Here is an 18751-nt window from a genome sequence, read left to right as displayed (position 1 = left end):
AGTGATGATGTCTCATCATGTCATCGTATCTCAATCTGATTTCATCCTCCTGGCTGGCTACCCTTTTCCTGTCCACAGCTGTGTTGTTGTGACGTTTTGAGTTGATAACTTCACACGATTCACTTATCAAGACTCTCTTCTTGAGCGTGTCCTTGGTGTTGAACCTCAAGGTGTCTGCTGAGTGGGCGGGACCGGATAATTTATTGAGAGCCTTTACAAATGAGTCAGTGTTGGAATTTTCTGTAGTGTTATCGGTTGATGTGATTGAAGAACTGTTTGAAGTCTCATCTATCTCGTCTAGGACTGGAGCTCGAATATTCAGGATTGGATAATTTGGTTTGTTATTTACAGGGTCCGCCGACAGAGCGAAAGTAACTTCATCCCTTTGGTGCAAACCTACCGCAAATCCAGTTCTGCTAAAGTCTGCTTCACTCGACCTCTCACCAATACACGAGCAGTTAAATCCGGCCTGATCACAAGAACAAATTAAACATCCGCCTGAAGTACCAGGAAGTGTTGCTTTGTTGTCTTCCCACTCTGAAGGGTCTCCAGGTTCAGTCACTTCATTTTCTTTGCTTGATGGTGAGCGCCTTCCTTTGTCCGAAGAAGAACTTTTTTCGTGTTTTCTAAACGGTTTGTTGATCACAAGAACAGGAGACTTAGCTTTAAGTTTCTCAGCTGATGGTAACCTCAGTCTTGTTCTTGAGCTCGGTCGTTTCGGTTGCATTTCACACACATGACAACAGTTTCCTTGTGGCATCGTAGCACAATGAATACATAGCTCACCAGTAAAGCTAACAGGTTTGTTGACCTGATTTTTGTCTAATGATAAGATTGGTGCTCTGGGTCTGAGATATTGGGTGTTAATATTAACATCTGGGGTTTTGGGTCTAAGTGGTTTAGCATTGTAATCCAATTCGATACAAATGTTTGGATTGTATGGTATTTCTTCCTGGCACCTAGTAGCAGGTAAATTAGGTTCAGACAAACCACCACGTGGCTCACTCCACCTCTTTTGTCCTGAAGTAGCCCTGATTAAGGATGGTGTTTGCTTGTGTCTGTTGTTGCCCTGGTAACGGTGTCTGTTGCACGGTAATGAGCGTGAGGGTGATGTCATGATTGTGGTGCACAGAGGAACGGTATAAGCTGGCTGTTCCCGGTGAAGCTCTGCTGTATTCCTGAAAAAGGGACAGGTGGTTGGGTCGCACACGCTCACTGCTGGGTTGCACACACTTATTTTAGGCTGTGTATCTTTTTCCAAACTGGGAGTTGTTAGCGAATCTAATGACTCAGCGGGATCAACCGGACCAAACGACCTGGACATTCGTGGATCAACAGGAGGATCTGTTTTGTCTTGGCTAGGATATTTATTGAATAGCCTTCCGACTGAATCCTGGGTATTTATTTTACAGCCGAACATAAGTGTCGAATCCGGAAAAGGCGATAGTGGGCGGCAAGGTCGTGGTTCTTTATTAATTGGTTTAATCAGACATGAGGATGATTCCTGGGGCGTGGGACATGACAATTTTGTTATATCGGATGATGGTATTGTATGTAGTTGACCTGGCAATTCCTGTTGACTTGGAAATGCCTGTTGACTTGGACATGGTCGTTGATCTGGATACTGCGCTGGCAATGGTTGAGGCCCTGACGATGGCTGTTGACCTGGCAATTGTTGTTGAACTGGTTGTTGTCCTGGAAATGGATGGTGCCCTGGTTGTTGGCCTGGCAATGGTTGTTGGCCTGGATACTGCGCTGACAATGGTTGTTGCCCTGGTTGTTGATCTGGAAATGGCTGTTGCCCTGGATGTTGACTTGTACATGGCTGTTGCCCTGGTTGTTCACCTGACAATGGTTGATAATCTGGCCGTGGTTGTTGCTGTGGTTGTTGCCTTGGACATGGTTGTTGGCCTGGATTCTGCGCTGACAATGGTTGTTGCCCTGGTTGCTGTCCTGGCAATGGATGTTGCCCTGATTGTTGACCTGGCAATGGATGTTGCCCTGGTTGTTGACCTGGCAATGGATGTTGCCCTGGTTGTTGTCCTGGCACTGGATGTTGCCCTGTTTGTTGTCCTGGCAATGGATGTTGCCCTGGTTGTTGTCCTGGCAAAGGATGTTGCCCTGGTTGTTGTCCTGGCAATGGATGTTGCCCTGGTTGTTGTCCTGGCAATGGATGTTGCCCTGGTTGTTTTCCTGGCAATGGATGTTGCCCCGGATGATGTCCTGGCAATGGATGTTGCCATGGTTGTTGAACTGGCAATAGATGTTGCCCTGTTTGTTGTCCTGGCAAAGGATGTTGCCCTGGTTGTTGTCCTGGCAATGGATGTTGCCCTGGTTGTTGTCCTGGCAATGGATGTTGCCCTGGTTGTTGTCCTGGCAATGGATGTTGCCCCGGATGATGTCCTGGCAATGGATGTTGCCCTGGTTGTTGTCCTGGCAATGGATGTTGCCCTGGTTGTTTTCCTGGCAATGGATGTTGTCCTGGTTGTTGTCCTGGGAATGGTTGTTGCTGTGGTTGTTGAACTGGCAATAAATGTTGCCCTGTTTGTTGTCCTGGCAAAGGATGTTGCCCTGGTTGTGGTCCTGGCAAAGGATGTTGCCCTGGTTGTTGTTCTGGCAATGGATGTTGCCCTGGTTGTTGTCCTGGCAATGGATGTTGCCCCGGATGATGTCCTGGCAATGGATGTTGCCCTGGTTGTTGAACTGGCAATGGATGTTGCCTTGGTTGTTGTCCTGGCAATGGATGTTGCCCTGGTTGTTGTCCTGGCAAAGGATGTTGCCCTGGTTGTTGTTCTGGCAATGGATGTTGCCCTGGTTGTTGTCCTGGCAATGGATGTTCTCCTGGTTGTTGAACTGGCCATGGTTGTTGTCCTGGTTGTTGACCTGGCAATGGTTGTTGTCCTGGTTGTTGTCCTGGCAAAGGATGTTGCCCTGGTTGTTGTTCTGGCAATGGATGTTGCCCTGGTTGTTGTCCTGACAATGGTTGATAATCTGGCCGTGGTTGCTGCTGTGGTTGTTGCCTTGGACATGGTTGTTGGCCTGGATTCTGCGCTGACAATGGTTGTTGCCCTGGTTGCTGTCCTGGCAATGGATGTTGCCCTGATTGTTGACCTGGCAATGGATGTTGCCCTGGTTGTTGACCTGGCAATGGATGTTGCCCTGGTTGTTGTCCTGGCACTGGATGTTGCCCTGTTTGTTGTCCTGGCAATGGATGTTGCCCTGGTTGTTGTCCTGGCAAAGGATGTTGCCCTGGTTGTTGTCCTGGCAATGGATGTTGCCCTGGTTGTTGTCCTGGCAATGGATGTTGCCCTGGTTGTTTTCCTGGCAATGGATGTTGCCCCGGATGATGTCCTGGCAATGGATGTTGCCATGGTTGTTGAACTGGCAATAGATGTTGCCCTGTTTGTTGTCCTGGCAAAGGATGTTGCCCTGGTTGTTGTCCTGGCAATGGATGTTGCCCTGGTTGTTGTCCTGGCAATGGATGTTGCCCTGGTTGTTGTCCTGGCAATGGATGTTGCCCCGGATGATGTCCTGGCAATGGATGTTGCCCTGGTTGTTGTCCTGGCAATGGATGTTGCCCCGGATGATGTCCTGGCAATGGATGTTGTCCTGGTTGTTGTCCTGGGAATGGTTGTTGCTGTGGTTGTTGAACTGGCAATAAATGTTGCCCTGTTTGTTGTCCTGGCAAAGGATGTTGCCCTGGTTGTGGTCCTGGCAAAGGATGTTGCCCTGGTTGTGGTCCTGGCAAAGGATGTTGCCCTGGTTGTTGTTCTGGCAATGGATGTTGCCCTGGTTGTTGTCCTGGCAATGGATGTTGCCCCGGATGATGTCCTGGCAATGGATGTTGCCCTGGTTGTTGAACTGGCAATGGATGTTGCCTTGGTTGTTGTCCTGGCAATGGATGTTGCCCTGGTTGTTGTCCTGGCAAAGGATGTTGCCCTGGTTGTTGTTCTGGCAATGGATGTTGCCCTGGTTGTTGTCCTGGCAATGGATGTTCTCCTGGTTGTTGAACTGGCCATGGTTGTTGTCCTGGTTGTTGACCTGGCAATGGTTGTTGTCCTGGTTGTTGTCCTGGCAAAGGATGTTGCCCTGGTTGTTGTTCTGGCAATGGATGTTGCCCTGGTTGTTGTCCTGGCAATGGATGTTGCCCTGGTTGTTGAACTGGCAATGGATGTTGCCCTGTTTGTTGACTTGGACATGGCTGTTGGTATGGACATGGCTGTTGACTTGGACATGGCTGTTGGTCTGGATGCTGACCTGGAAATGCTTGTTGTGCTGGCCATGGTTGCTGCTGTGGTTGTTGACTTGGACATGGTTGTTGGCCTGGATACTGCGCTGACAATGGTTGTTGCCCTGGTTGTTTACCTGGCAATGGATGTTGCCCTGGTTGTTGTCTTGGCAATAGATGTTGCCCTGGTTGTTGATCTGGCAATGGATGTTGCCCTGTTTGTTGACTTGGACATGATTGTTGGTCTGGATATGGCTGTTGACTTGGACATGGCTGTTGGTCTGGATGCTGACCTGGCAATGGTTGTTCATCTGGCCGTGGTTGCTGCTGTGGTTGTTGCATTGGACATGGTTGTTGGCCTGGATACTGTGCTGACAATGGTTGAGGCCCTGGTTGTTTACCTGGCCATGATTGTTGGTCTGGACATGGCTGTTGACTTTGACATGATTGTTGGTCTGGACATGGCTGTTGACTTTGACATGGTTGTTGGTCTGGATGCTGACCTGGTAATGGTTGATAATCTGGCCGTGGTTGCTGCTGTGGTTGTTGACTTGGACAAGGTCGTTGATCTGGATACTGCGCTGGCAATGGTTGATGCCCTGACGATGGCTGTTGACCTGGCAATGGTTGTTGAATTGGCCGTAGTTGCTGCCCTGGCAATGGCTGTTGACTTGAACGTTGACCCGTCGATTTTAAAGAATGGCCATCATCTGACAGTTCACAATAAGGTGGTAGCATTGAATCCGGTGACGATCCATTAATAGTTGATTGTGCTGAAGAAAGTGTAGATTCTGGATATTGATGAGGTGAATCTTCAGGAACTTGATTAAGTCCAGGAAAGATATGATGTTGTGGATTGTGATGAGGTGATTCTTCAGGAACTTGATTAAGTCTAGAGGTAAAAAGATGTGGTAGATCTTGCAGATAAGGCGATGCTTGTTCATAATTGTCAGTCCCAGGATGTGATTGAGAACCGGAGATTGAGGACCCGTGTTTATCACTGCAGCTGTTGGAATGATTGTTCTCTACGGGGATATTTGGTCTACTCTGCTCTGATACACAAGTGAGCAATGGGTTTGCTGGTGAAGGTGTGCGAGGCTTGGTGACTGCAGGGTTTGGAGACCCTGGTGTTGCTGGTGAAGGTGTGCGAGGTTTGGTGACTGCAGGGTTTGGAGACCCTGAGAGGAGTCTTCCTTGTCCTCTGTAGACTTTCAGACTAAGAAACTTATTTGCCTGATCGTTACTGTGAAGACTATCGGAGATGTCTACCCTTGGGTCTGTCAGCTCGTCTTTAAGTGAATTATATTGAAGTTTTTCAGTTACTTTCTCGTTATCTGAGCTCTGATCAATCATTGTGCGATTCTTTGCTAGCGGGTCATTTTCTCGTTTCATTGCAGTTCCATGTGTGATGCAGTCATATCCAAGTTTATTTTCCCATCGGTTATTCCACCATATGTAAGCATTCCAGTTGCAATTGCAAAACGTTTCCTTGCAGTCACATTTGCAGTCGCAGAACTTTTTGTCTTTGCATTCGCATCTAAATTTAGACCATTTCTTGGTCTTGGAATTGCATTCGCATTTGCACTGACAAAATTCTTTGTTTATGCATTCGCATTTGCACTGACAAAATTCTTTGTTCTTGCATTCGCATTTGCACTGACAAAATTCTTTGACTTTGCACTTGCAGGTGCAATGACTGTTCCCTTTCACTTCACTCAGACAGGACCCCAACTGACCTGCACGCTGGAAGTGTTGGAGCTGTGAGTTACTGTGTTGGAGCTGATACCAGTTCAGAAACTGGGCGCTTTGCTTGCCAGACTGGGAGCTTGGTTTGCCAGACTGGGCGCTTTGATTGCCAGACTGGGCGCTTTGTTTGCCAGACTGGGCGCTTTGTTTGCCAGACTGGGCGCTTTGTTTGTCAGACTGGGCGCTTTGTTTGTCAGACTGGGCGCTTTGTTTGCCAGACTGGGCGCTTTGTTTGCCAGACTGGGCGCTTTGTTTTCCTGACTGGGCGCTTTGTTTGCCAGACTGGGCGCTTTGTTTTCCTGACTGGGCGCTTTGTTTGCCAGACTGGGCGCTTTGTTTGCCAGACTGGGCGCTTTGTTTGCCAGACTGGGCGCTTTGTTTGCCAGACTGGGCGCTTTGTTTGCCAGACTGGGCGCTTTGTTTGCCAGACTGGGCGCTTTGTTTGCCAGACTGGGCGCTTTGATTGCTTGACTCAGCTTTATTTGTCCTTGTGTAATTGCTGTCACGTTCCCGGCCAATTCTCTTAGGTTTTACTTTCCCAGAGGGAGCCCTTTTTCTAGTCCTTTGGGTGACTTGATATCCTGACTTCGTTTTACTATCACACTGATTCTGGTCATACTTTACTTTTTGTGGTTTGACTGGGCGAGCTTTTGTTTTGTCTTTAGTTTGTTTGACATTTACTTTTAAGGTTTTCTGAAGCTTTCTCCGTACATTTTCTCTGATTCGATGTTTCAAGTTTACTGACTTTTTAGGACGTTTACTTCCCGTTCCAGACAAACTGCTTTCGGACTGAGTTTTTCGAACAATAGGTTTTGCTTTCGGGATGATTATCTGATCATAGTGTGGTTTACATAGGCAAGTAGTGGAGATATTAGCTCCTGAGGTGGTTCTCATCACATCATTAGTATTACTGGTGGAGGTTTACCGTTTATTGCATGCTATTCATGAGTCGGAATAATGATAATGAGCGGTTAATGGCGGCAAAAGAGGCAGCAAAATATGAACAAGCAATAGCTGAATGGATATTTTTAGCTCAATTACCGTTCACTTCTCATTTTAATTAGGATAATGGACAAAACCCGAGTTAGCTTACACTTTTTTTTTTCAATCCAGCTGCAATTATGCAAACCTTCGAGCCTATTACAAGCACGCGTCATTTATAATGTGTGTGTGTTATTTCTGCTAAAAACTGTACAGCTATATTGTGAATGTGATCATCACCTCTTTAACACCTTTAGTTGTTCCAGTGTTCAGAATACAATAAGGTCCTTAATATCAAACATGTAAATTGATATTCATAAGTGTCACAGTATATCTGAAAGAATGAAAAATATTAAAACAAATAGATGTACACGTAAGATTACGACATGCTTGACGCTGGTCTTGTCGTGTTATTGTATTTATATTCAAAGAAATGGATTCTTAAAACATTTGAATCTGAACTCTCCAACGTGGGCATTAATGCCTCTATGATGTCTATGCTGTAGGTGTCAAATAACCAGTTTAGTGGGAATTTTTGTATCCCTTTGAATCGATCAAGCTAGATAATTTGTTGTAAATACTGCTATCAAACTATCAATTTACAGGCTATCGTCAAACGTGTTGCAAGGCGTCATCTTCAGTGCGACATAAGCCCTCAAATTATTTGTTATATAGTAGTGTTGAAAGTATTGAAAATGGGGATATTCTAGACTACTAATTCTGTATCCTAGTTGAGGTTTCTCCTTATCACTTGTCTGCTCACATGATATGCTGTAGTACTAGTAAGATATTGTGATTTCATCAGTGACAGTATCACAACAAGAATGATGAAGTAAACTGACACACTAGCGAAATCAACCCAGGCTACGTCTTCTTCTATTTTTGTTAAGGTAGAGCTAAGTAATTACGTAACTCAACCAGTTCAGAGCCCATTGTTTCCGTTTGCGTAATATTTATTTGCCATTAAATTATTGGTTACGTCTTACTTCAATAATAGATACCGTCCCCGATCTCCTATCAGAGAATAATCCAACTCAATTCTGAATGCGAATACGGGTGGTTACAAATAACACTTCCTGCAGGGGTGTTTAACAAGCATTTAGAGTTCTTCAAAACTGCAGCCAAAATATTCACTTTCAGTAACCCGGGTCGATATCAAAATAGTGGTACTTGTACCCAAACCTCACGATTTACTTTAACTTTAAGGGTTCTGTAAATAAAGAACATTGCCATGATATGTCATAATATTGATTTAATTTATCTAAATGCTCAATTCCAAATTTGATACTTTTAAGAAATAGTGGCCGAGAACACACCCCCACATTTCCGCGATTTATAGTTCACATTTTTTAGCAATTATGCAATGAAGGTTTCTGACAAATGAAAAAGGCAAATTTATTGAATTCAACATAAAACATGTCACCATTGCATATAACATTTTGTACAAATAAACAAATATAATATACTCAGAATATCGAATTTATTTCGGGCCACAAAGCTCGTATGTTGGGACTAATTTAAAATATTTCAATAACTCAGTGTAATTCATTGCCACGTACTTCGAATTTAACTTCAGTTTATACATTATGAAGATCCATTCAATTCTCTCAACTTAGAATTCCTTAAATGCTAAATTTGAAATATTTTTTAGTTGTACTTCTGTTCTAATATAACAGACAGTTTAATGTTGTACAGATCCAAAAGGCTGATCAAAAAGTTTCCAGAATCTTAATAATCGTAGAATACACTAGAATAAGTTTCAGAAAATATTATTTTTATGGGAATTAAGATTACAATTCACTGCAGTGAATTGTAATGATAGCAAAGTAAATTTCGAAATAACAATAACTAAGGTTCGTTAAAATGTACAGGATTTATAGACCAAAGGTCACCTCCTAACATTCTTACATTAAAATAAATTTTATCCATGCCAAAGTAACAGATCCAATACAGCTACACATATTCTTATCAATACAGTCTTATTCCTGAGTTCATGCTTCAACATATAAGAAGGTTCTACATTACGGGATGCAATATGGCCCAAAATATTCACATCAAACAGTCCAGACTGACTACGATTAAAAAATAAGAATTTTATAAGAGATAAATACACAGCATAGTAACTCAAACCGTATTTTTCAAAAACTCCAAGCTCAACAATCAAATCAGAGAGCTCAAATCAAATCATAACAGCGAAACGATATATGGTCGAAACAAATTTCAACAGGATTCCCTCCCTTTCATCTGCGTGATGTCAGATGATCAATGGAGAACCTGTGGATTGCACTGTTTCTAAGTTTGTCCGTCTGATTGTCCAGTGGTTTAGTTGAGACAGGAGTGGTGAGGACTCTATTAGCGACGGAGGAGGGAGAGATGATGTCACCACCCACTGAACTGCACATAGAGACCAGTCTCATAACAGGTGAGATGAGAGGAGCTGAGGATATCAGTGAGGTAGGGGAGATGAGTGAGGTAGAGATAAGGGGCGAGGTGGACACAAAGGGAGAGGTGGGGATAAGAGGAGATCTCGAGATGAGGGGAGAAGTTGTAGATATGAGGGGAGTGGGGGGAGGTGAGGATACTAGGGAGGTCCCGACTGGAGAGAGCCTAGTGCCGGCTGTCGGGGATTCTTCTGAGGAAATTCAGGCATGTTAGCAAACGTATAGAGTAAAAATTAGGCATTCCATTACATTTTAAAACCTTTTGTTTTGGTCTTGGTTTTAACTCTCCAAGTTTAAAAACTTTGCGGTCAACATGGAGTATAATATAAAATTAAATGGAAAATAAGCAAACGATCAAATCCGACCACAAATTCCAACTCTAAAGATTCATGGTCACACAAATAAATATTTATGAAATATTAAAAATTTGTAAGATCCTATTTAGGTTTTTAAAGTACCGACCTCCACGCGGAGACTGGAGTCTGGAGGGAGACAGAGGACTACCGGTCAGAGTATTATCAGAGAGCATTCCATATCCGGAAGAGGTGGGTGTGTCAGCATCTACTTCGAAAGATCCCCCAGGGGATGAGGATGAAGGAGGTGGGGAGGAGCCGATGGATTTGCCCACTTGTTTCTTCTTTTTCTCTCTCCTCTCGCTTTGCTTTAGCTCGGCGGTTCTGAAACCACGTTTGAACCTGAAGAGATATCGATCAGGAATAGTTATCTTGGATTATATAGAGGGGCTAACCTAACTTATGAATGAAAATAAAAAGCAAGATTTGGTCTTGTAATTTGTTACACACTGCAAGTGAAAATGCTAAATTATAAACTAACCTGTTGTTGAGTCAACTGGAGTGAGTGAGCAATCAGAGCTTTTTCGTACGAGGACAGGTACTTCTGATCGTGGAATCTCCTGAAAAATAAACCTGGTTAGTGGTTAATAAACAGACTAAACAAGCCCGGTTAAAACCAGACTAAACAAGCTGCCACGCATCTGAACCACTGTCACTGTGTGACTGTAGTGGCTAGGGTTTTTCCGGGGCTGCACGCCGATGGCACGCTGTCCGGCCCGGAGAGGGACACTCCCATGACTCTTACATCACCTCAGCCTGGATACGAGCTCTCTTTTAGACAACAGCATAGACTGGAATTTGTCAAGCCCAGCGCCAGGAAGTCTGTGGCGACACGGCGACGGGGACAGAAGTTTTAACTCTTCAATCGTGCCGGTATCTACTTCCCATGTTGTTCCGGACCGGTTGTGTGATCGAAGTGAAGCTTAAACGTTGACGTGTAGCGGTGAAATTAATCGGTACTAAATTATAAATTATGTTAGTAGGTCGCTTTACCGGTTCACCGCGACTCACTTATTCAGAGGATTGGTAACCGCCGAGGCATATTATGCAAACTTTAGAAAAGTCGTTACATTGTAGCGTGTTTTAATTAAATGTTGCAATTTGTCAAGCAAGGGAAAGTGAATATAATCGACGCGGTGCCTAGCTCCTAGCCGTACAGAATACTTTATTATTCAATCAGAGGCATTGGGATAATATTTAATTTAGCAATCCCAGTAAGAGCTTAATATGGCAAACAAGCAACTGTATCGCTCATTTCCAGTAGTTAAGGTAATTAATTTGTCAGTAAAGCTTGTCTAGAAGCGAGAGGGGTGAGTATATCAGCAATCTGGTGATCGGTTGAATGCCCAATTTGTCACCTGCGGTTATCACCCCCACAAACTGAGAGGTAGAGAAGGAATTGGACACATCGCTATATATTCAGGCAAAAATCTACATAGAATCTCCGTCTAAATGAAGGTTCAGTCAGGCCATGCCGTCAGATTGCAGGCTGACTTCAGGTCTGACCGAGGGTAAGACCGTCTACCCAGCTGACAAATATGTTTGCCGACTATTTTGACCGTTATAGAGGACTAAGCTTGCGTTTCAGTGACCGTCCCCCGGTGGTCATGTGACGAGTCTGTGACGAGTCTGGGCCGTGGGAGGCGTTGACACAGTACTTTGACTAGACGGGACCAATCAAGACGTTGCAAGCCAGCTGACGACGTGCTCTCAAATTAACTTTTAATGCTCCCCGAATTAGCCCACCCTTGCTTGTTATCAGAGTCCGGGATACCTTCTCTCTGAGTAGGAACCTCTGCCTCGTCTCGTATAAATTGTGTGACAGTAACCACATTTTCACGCTCTCTAGTGTGATGGTGCGGTCTAATCGGCTTGTTTCTGTCAAGGGAAGTGGAGGAGGTGAGTAGGAGTTGACAGGGAGAAAAGGAGTGAGAAGAGGAGAGAGTGATGGTGACAAGGTAAATAGCCTGTGGGGTAATCAGACGTGATGACGCTGATTTACTGTAGATTACCTCCGGGTACTCAACAGTCAAACAGTTGCAGAAAAGGAGGAGCTGAGTAGCCTGATTACATGTGATAGTGTGATGTCACGTGATAGTGTGATGCTGATACAATCAGACCTGGCCTCTACTACCCTGTTGACAGAGTCATCATGTGAAGTACGGTTCCAAAGTAATGCCAAATTAGTATGAACTCAATGACTATGACTCGCTCTGGAATGCATGTTTCATAGACAAGAATGCCTACTTGATAATCTAGCTAGGCACAGATGGGGCACAGCTGGGGCACAAAATTGAAATTCCCGGGGCACACCTGGGGCACAGTGGGAGCGACTTATGGTCTTACTTCCTGGTTATGAATCACGTGATCGGGGCTAAACCGGAAACAAAGAATGAGGATATAGAAATTCGGAGAAATATTGATGATTTCAGGATTTTTGGCCGACTGAAGATGGAACTCACCTTTCTAAGCGGAAGAGCTGTATCTTGCTGAATATGGTTCTGTCTTTTCTCGGTCCTCTGATACGTTTTCCATCTAGCCGCATTTTGTCGTAACAGTTTACTTCACCTGAAAAAGATATTTGTTAAATTCAGTGGAACGTTTATTGACCTCCAACGGAACTTTGATCAATCATCAAACTTATGATGCCCCATTGTGATGATTGTAATGACTGGGCAGCCATACTGATACTTGTAACAACATTTTAAACAAATTCTGTAACGACTTGCATGTTCACAATTCACTTCGCAAGTTCAATTTGTCAATTATTTGTGTAAAACTCGCAAAAAAACTCTCATCCATTCTGTTGCTGGCTGAAACAAAAGCCTTGATCGCGTGACATATCACAACCAATCAGAACACCCCATTTCTAGACAATTCCAGCTCAATTTCATCTCACTTTCTTCTCAATTTTCACGCAAGGGTTCACTAACACTACAGTCTGCCCTAATCTAAACAGCATCTTTAGAGCCGAATAATCGCATGCTGGCCTCTACACCTCTGCTCCTTTATAAAATACTCTGCTCTAATTTAATTAAGATTTAACAAGCACTTTTCCCGTGTGCTTTGGCGAAATTAATGTAAAGAATGGACCGGGCTCAAGAGTGTTTAACAAGTTATTAAATGTAACAATTGTTGAGTGCAGGATATTATTAAAATGGTTACAGTGTTTGAACTGAGATCTGTTGATTAAAACATACAGAATGGGAAAGTTTAAGAAGGAGCATGTGGTTATAAGGCAGATGGAACTGGTTGCATATTGATTTGTAATCAGACTTTTAAAAGCACATAAACTGTTTAATTCATAAAAATCGGTTTTCAACCACCAAGGCCATAATATGTTGGTTCCATTTTTCCACAAGTTCTAAAAGTTTGATTGCAGGCAGTGATCCACTGATCCTCTCCCACCATGAAATTTAAATTGACGAAGTGATGAGAAAAGTTTTTAACAGAGCACTCCAACACTTCTCCAAGTACCTCTACAGAATTAGGGTACTTTTTATTATATACTGGTTACCATGACTACAGTAGTACTCATATATTGGTACTTGTGCTACTATTTAAACTGATGAGGTAATCAATAACGTCTTACTACAGAAGTAGTATTCTACTGTAGGTGTGAAAATACATGGATTTGTGTGAAAGTACCCCTATTTTCCCAGAACTAGCAGCGCCAGGGGCTGGTTTTCAGACGTATCTAGTTGCCCCTGTAACTCAACCCAAATAGCGTAATAATTGAAGGTGAGGAATCCAGGGTCGTGTTTCAAAACGATTTCTGATAAGATCAATTAGATTTTTACACCTACCAATTTTCAAATCAGACGTGACACTGACACAAGACTGGGAGAGCTAATTTTAGCGGTACAATAAAAGATAAACCCAAAACCCTGAACCTTTTGAGACCTGTTCTGATCTAAACGATAGAGATCAAGTCTTAGCAAATATGAAATTTTAATCCCCCTAAAACCCTGGTGTCTCAAGCAACCGCCGGATCAGCACCTTGTTTACAGTGAAAGGCGGGCCTGATAACGTAACAACACGCTCTCCCCCTCCAGCAACAACACCGCCTCGTCCCATAAGTATCAGATTTGGAGATCTAATTGAGTGACAATCGACCAGATAGGAAGGGTGCGAAAAACTGCCTTATAAGGGCAAAGAGACGATTAGATGAGCAGGATTGGTGTTATGTTGCCACTAAATTATAGGATGGTGGTTTAGTGTACACGATCTAAGATCTTCAAGAGTTGTGGACTTGTCATCAATCAAGTGCGAATTGCGGATCAAAGATCGTAGAGAATAGTAAGCAATAAAAGAAGTCCAATAACACCCATATTTTACACAAACATCCACCAGGCTTAACTCAATATTTTAACTAACAGGAGTCGCTCAAAGAAAAGAAAGAAAGAGCTTAAAATTAGACGAACAGAGCGCTAACTTACATTCAGCCCTGACCCCGGTGTAGATCTGGTCTTGTTGGTCCCGGATGTCCAGGATGTCCTCTATTCGGAAGCTCTTGGTCTTAGTCTGCATCTTCTGGAGGCTGGCAAGGTTTGTTCCAAGGTAACTCGCGTAGTCGGACATTGTTGGAATCATCATATGTTGTAACCTATAACAAGTGGTCGTTAAAATTATTTAAACTTTTCGCTATTGTATAAATACGTGTAACACTAACTTTAAAGATTTTTTAGGCTTGGTCACGCTAATGCAAAGTTACGAGAGATTATAAAGTACACAACGCGAATTTATTAGGTAACAAAATCAAAATCAAAATTGGTCGAGGTGACAGTTGAAACATTCTTATAGGATCCCAAATTAATTGCTTTGCAATCAAACAAATTGCTTTGCAATCAAAGATTTATAAAATGGTTTTTGACGTTCCCAACAAATGAGTTATTTCTCTCAATATCGTTTGCAACAATATTTGACAAATGACTTAACTGCTCCCATCATCCCAAAACAACGCATGCTATAATTAAATGTTTAAATATTCGATCAATATTTACTACATCCATGATAAGCAGGCACATCACCTTACTACTGCACTACACCTCTGCTCCTTTATAAAATACTCTGTAGCAGTAGCACTTCAACGAAAGCCTCTGAAAAGCAATGGGAACGTTTCACTAACTTCCTCCTGTATTTATAAGCCCCCTAGTCAGGTGCCAGCTGTAATGGGACGTCCCGTGAACCAGCAAATGAGGAGGAAGACTTACTGAAGGAGACTGTCGCAGACCCCCCAGTTCACCTCTACTTTACACCGACCAGTGAGGTGCAGGACAACATGGCCTCCACCAATCAGAGCGCAGTATTGCAGTCACGTGACCCCAAAATGAGGAGAGAATTTGATAACTATAAACGACCTCTATATTGACTGCTGACGGGTACTAAGCAGGTTCTAATGCGGGGTCTCGAGTATGAAAATAATTGGGGGAGTCTGGGATTATTTGGGCATAGTCTGACTGGGCACGTGGGCCCTGTTTTTGGGTAATTGCACGTGCGCCAGGTAATTGCACGTGCGCCAGGTAATTGCACGTGCGCCATGTTTATGCTCTGCCCATTCGTACAGGTATCAGGATTGCAGCAATGCTACAAGTACAATTGGCTTAACTCCGGAAAGTGTTTTTACAAGATTAATTTTCATATAATACCGGGCTAACGAACGATACTGGTAAATGTTCCTGAAAATCAGTGTTGAACTAATACTATAGGGGGTTATATGTGTTGAATTATACGGGGTATAAACACAGCATTATATGTGATTATGTTGAACAACATCATACTGCAGCGTAAAAATGATCAAGATAATGATTTACCTGAGGATCTCAGCAAGATAATGATAAGCTCTATACCCTAACTGTACGATTAATATAACGGCAGATTTATTACGTTATACCTCCCCGCGTGAGATGTTAAGATATTAACGGGAGGGCAACTTAACTGGGCACTTATTGGACATTTTCACCTTCCCATATGTGATTATAAAGTACGGGTTAAACAGTTAGAACTTGTCATTTTTTACGGCAAAATCTGTTCAATTGCCACTGGACACTGGTACAAGATAGAAATCATGGACCGTAGAAAACAAAATATCGTTAATTTTTCATCTTGGTAAGTTTATACTTTATAAATGACTAGTTGGTAAACCCGCAGTCTTAAATCGCCCATTTTTGATTTTAATAAGAACGGGTTAACGTTTATGAATCCATCCAAGTCAAGAACAGTTTAAGTGATGATAACATGATGAATGACCGAAATATAAAAGTTCCCGAAAACAATTTCCGGCATAGGATTGGAGTTTTGACCCCCACCCCTACCCAGCCTTCAGCAGTATTAAACCAAACTACGAGGTAAATGAGGTAAAATGAGGTTGACTAAAAATAGTCTTTCACAAGACCCGAGTTCGACCATAACCTCTTTAATCTATCTAATCGATGGAGATGGTTATACTTTTGAAAACGCGTGATAAAACCGACGGTTAAGATAGAAAATCACTCCCAATGATTACTGGAGAGTGGATAATGAGAACTGACCAGATCACCACAAAACTAGTATCAATGTTCATGTTGTGACAACCGAGATAAACTGGGACCCGATCAAGTGGCTTGCGTAAATCAATCAGTAATAATCCCGGCAGCCAATCATAGGACGTAAATATAAACTAATTTACGGCTGGTTACTTCTTGTCAGGAAGTATCGCATATAAACTCTTAGCATATAGTAAGGATACTAAGCTGATGATTTAAATCGGCGAAAGAACCCCATATCTTCATCAGACGGTCTCATCTCACCGTATAAATAAGTATGATTAAAAGATAACCAGACTACTTACAAACTGACGGGAAGTTTAGAGTTTATATGTCAGGTGATATACTGTAATATACTGTCCACAGCTAACATACTAATCGTCCTTTTAGTAAATATAATGTGATTGTCGGCGAAGTTATCAAAATTATTATAAAGGTATGAACTCCACGGATGAACTCAACGAAGTAACGAAGTAAGTATACAAATATTATAATATCCATGTAAACGTCGGAGAAGTTATCAAGACCCAGCTAACCCCAAAATGGTGTTTTGAGACAACAATATTTAATTATTTCGTGATTTTGACACCACTTGCGGGTCCAAATTTCGGGACCTAAAGTTCTTATTCCTTGGCCAATTTTTAATTTCTTCATACTGGTCAAAAAGGCAATAAGTCATCCAACTCAGCCAAAAAGGTTTCAATTATATATCTCTCGCGGTTTCCGCAGAAAAATTCGTTTTACAGTTCATGTCGTTGTGTCAGTAAAATAGCAACAGATATGTGTCGTCTCGCTTTATATATATACCAAGATATCAAGGTAGTATAATTTGCTAGGAATATTATTTAAAGATCGTAGAATTAGTGATAGTTTTAGTAATAAGCTTCATTATCTTGGCTTTTATATTGTTACATGTTGCAGAACGAATAAGGGCACGTTTTATCTATTTCCCTCGTGTAAACCTTATATTAGGAAATTGTTAAAAACATTGCAATTAAGCAACTTAAAAATTCGGTAAAATTTTAAAAGTTCGTTTAATTCGTAGTAAATACAACACTTCAAAATATCACCATTTTCGGAGTGGTGGATCGGAAACTAACGGTAACAAATTACAAATAACTAAATCAGATGTGCGCTTAAAGTCGCCACGTAAATGCCGATATCTTCAGACGATACTGGACGAAGCTGCAACGAATCACAAGTTGTAGACCCGGATAAAAGTCTGCTAAGAGTCAATGATAGAAGGGACGGGATTATCTCAACTCACAAGTCCCTGCATCAGTTCAGTCTGCACTATGTTTTTAGACTTCACAATAGAGAACAATAGGGTTCATGGGGCAAAATACAGGCTCTGGATCAAGCCAAAGCAGATATGATCGGTCACGTGACCGCGCATAACACCCAATGAAACCGCAGGAAACAGGTCAGCCGAGAGTCAAGTAGCTGACGACATGGTTGGCAAGCAAGTGCTGAGTAGAGCTAACAGGATTTTGATTGAGAGGGCTTGTCAGAACTTTATAACTGTTATTGATTTAGTGGCCTGGTCATTCGTGGGACCTGGCTAGACTCGAGCTCTGAAATTCCGACCTCAGCCCAGTGGTGCTCTCTGGTTGGTTGGAATGGAGAACTGGGTGATTTTATTGGTTAAAGTATCGTGACGTATGGATAGACCTGTAATTGACAGACCGTTGAGACTGTAAATTGAGAGAGGTGCTGGGCTGACACCTTGGGCTAAGGGAGATCAGACACCAATACAGCTGTAAAATCTAGAGCGCTTATCAAATCGGATCTATCTATTCATAAGGATTGGGTAATGGGTTTTGGGATTGGTTTATTGAGTTGGTTAAAGTATTAACGTATTTAAACACAATACAATTAGTTGAGACTTAAGATAGATGGTATTTACTGTTTCCCTACTTTTAGACGTAAAAACGGACTCGTCTTACTTTTAGATGAAACATCGCTCACAGAATAGTGAGATTAGGTAGTGTAACTTGTCACCCACAATAATCTGGAAACTTTGTTGATGCTGGCAGTCAATTTGAACATGAGCTCACTCAAAAAGCACTCAACAAGCACTCCCAAAATAACCAGTCAGTCCCGGAGTGCCATCCCAAGTAATTTTACCGACCTCCCCGGCAAAGGCAAATAATTATCGACAGTGGGAAAATGCATGGCCATCGCACACTCTGCCACACTTCGCACTTCTATTGTTAATTTTTCATTACTTCCCATTTGATTAACGTATTATCTATAATTGATACAAGCTGAGAGGCAAATGGGAACTTCCCTTCATTTTGCAAGAAAGGGAAGTAACGTTGTCGTCAGGAAACTTTCCGAGAAACAGATATGTGGAAACCAGTATCGACATGAGTTGAAAATAATGCATATTTGACGACAATCATCTGGCTAATTTAAATTAGTGTGATATCGAAGGGGGTTTACGGTATTGTTTTTCCTGGTAAAGTCGCGGAGGTT

At 42.6% G+C, this 18751-nt stretch overlaps 1 protein-coding gene across 1 annotated transcript; it reads right to left on the bottom strand.

Annotated features, from left to right (window-relative positions):
- Nucleotides 1–8352: 8352 nt before the first annotated feature.
- Nucleotides 8353–14351, bottom strand: LOC134819428 (homeobox protein ceh-9-like). Its single transcript, XM_063829376.1, has 5 exons — nucleotides 14189–14351; nucleotides 12212–12317; nucleotides 10231–10309; nucleotides 9859–10091; nucleotides 8353–9587 (listed from the first exon to the last, which is right to left on the bottom strand). Exons 1-4 carry the CDS (start codon nucleotides 14343–14345, stop codon nucleotides 9951–9953), a joined length of 483 nt encoding a protein of 160 aa, XP_063685446.1. The 5' UTR covers nucleotides 14346–14351; the 3' UTR covers nucleotides 8353–9587; nucleotides 9859–9950.
- Between the last annotated feature and the right edge of the window lie 4400 nt (nucleotides 14352–18751).

Source organism: Bolinopsis microptera, chromosome 8 (assembly GCF_026151205.1).
Source record: "Bolinopsis microptera isolate Bmic1 chromosome 8, MBARI_Bmic_1.0, whole genome shotgun sequence".
NCBI classification, from domain to species: Eukaryota; Metazoa; Ctenophora; class Tentaculata; order Lobata; family Bolinopsidae; genus Bolinopsis; species Bolinopsis microptera.
Note: the sequence above shows the minus strand (reverse complement) of the source record. Positions and strands in the feature narration are given on the sequence as shown.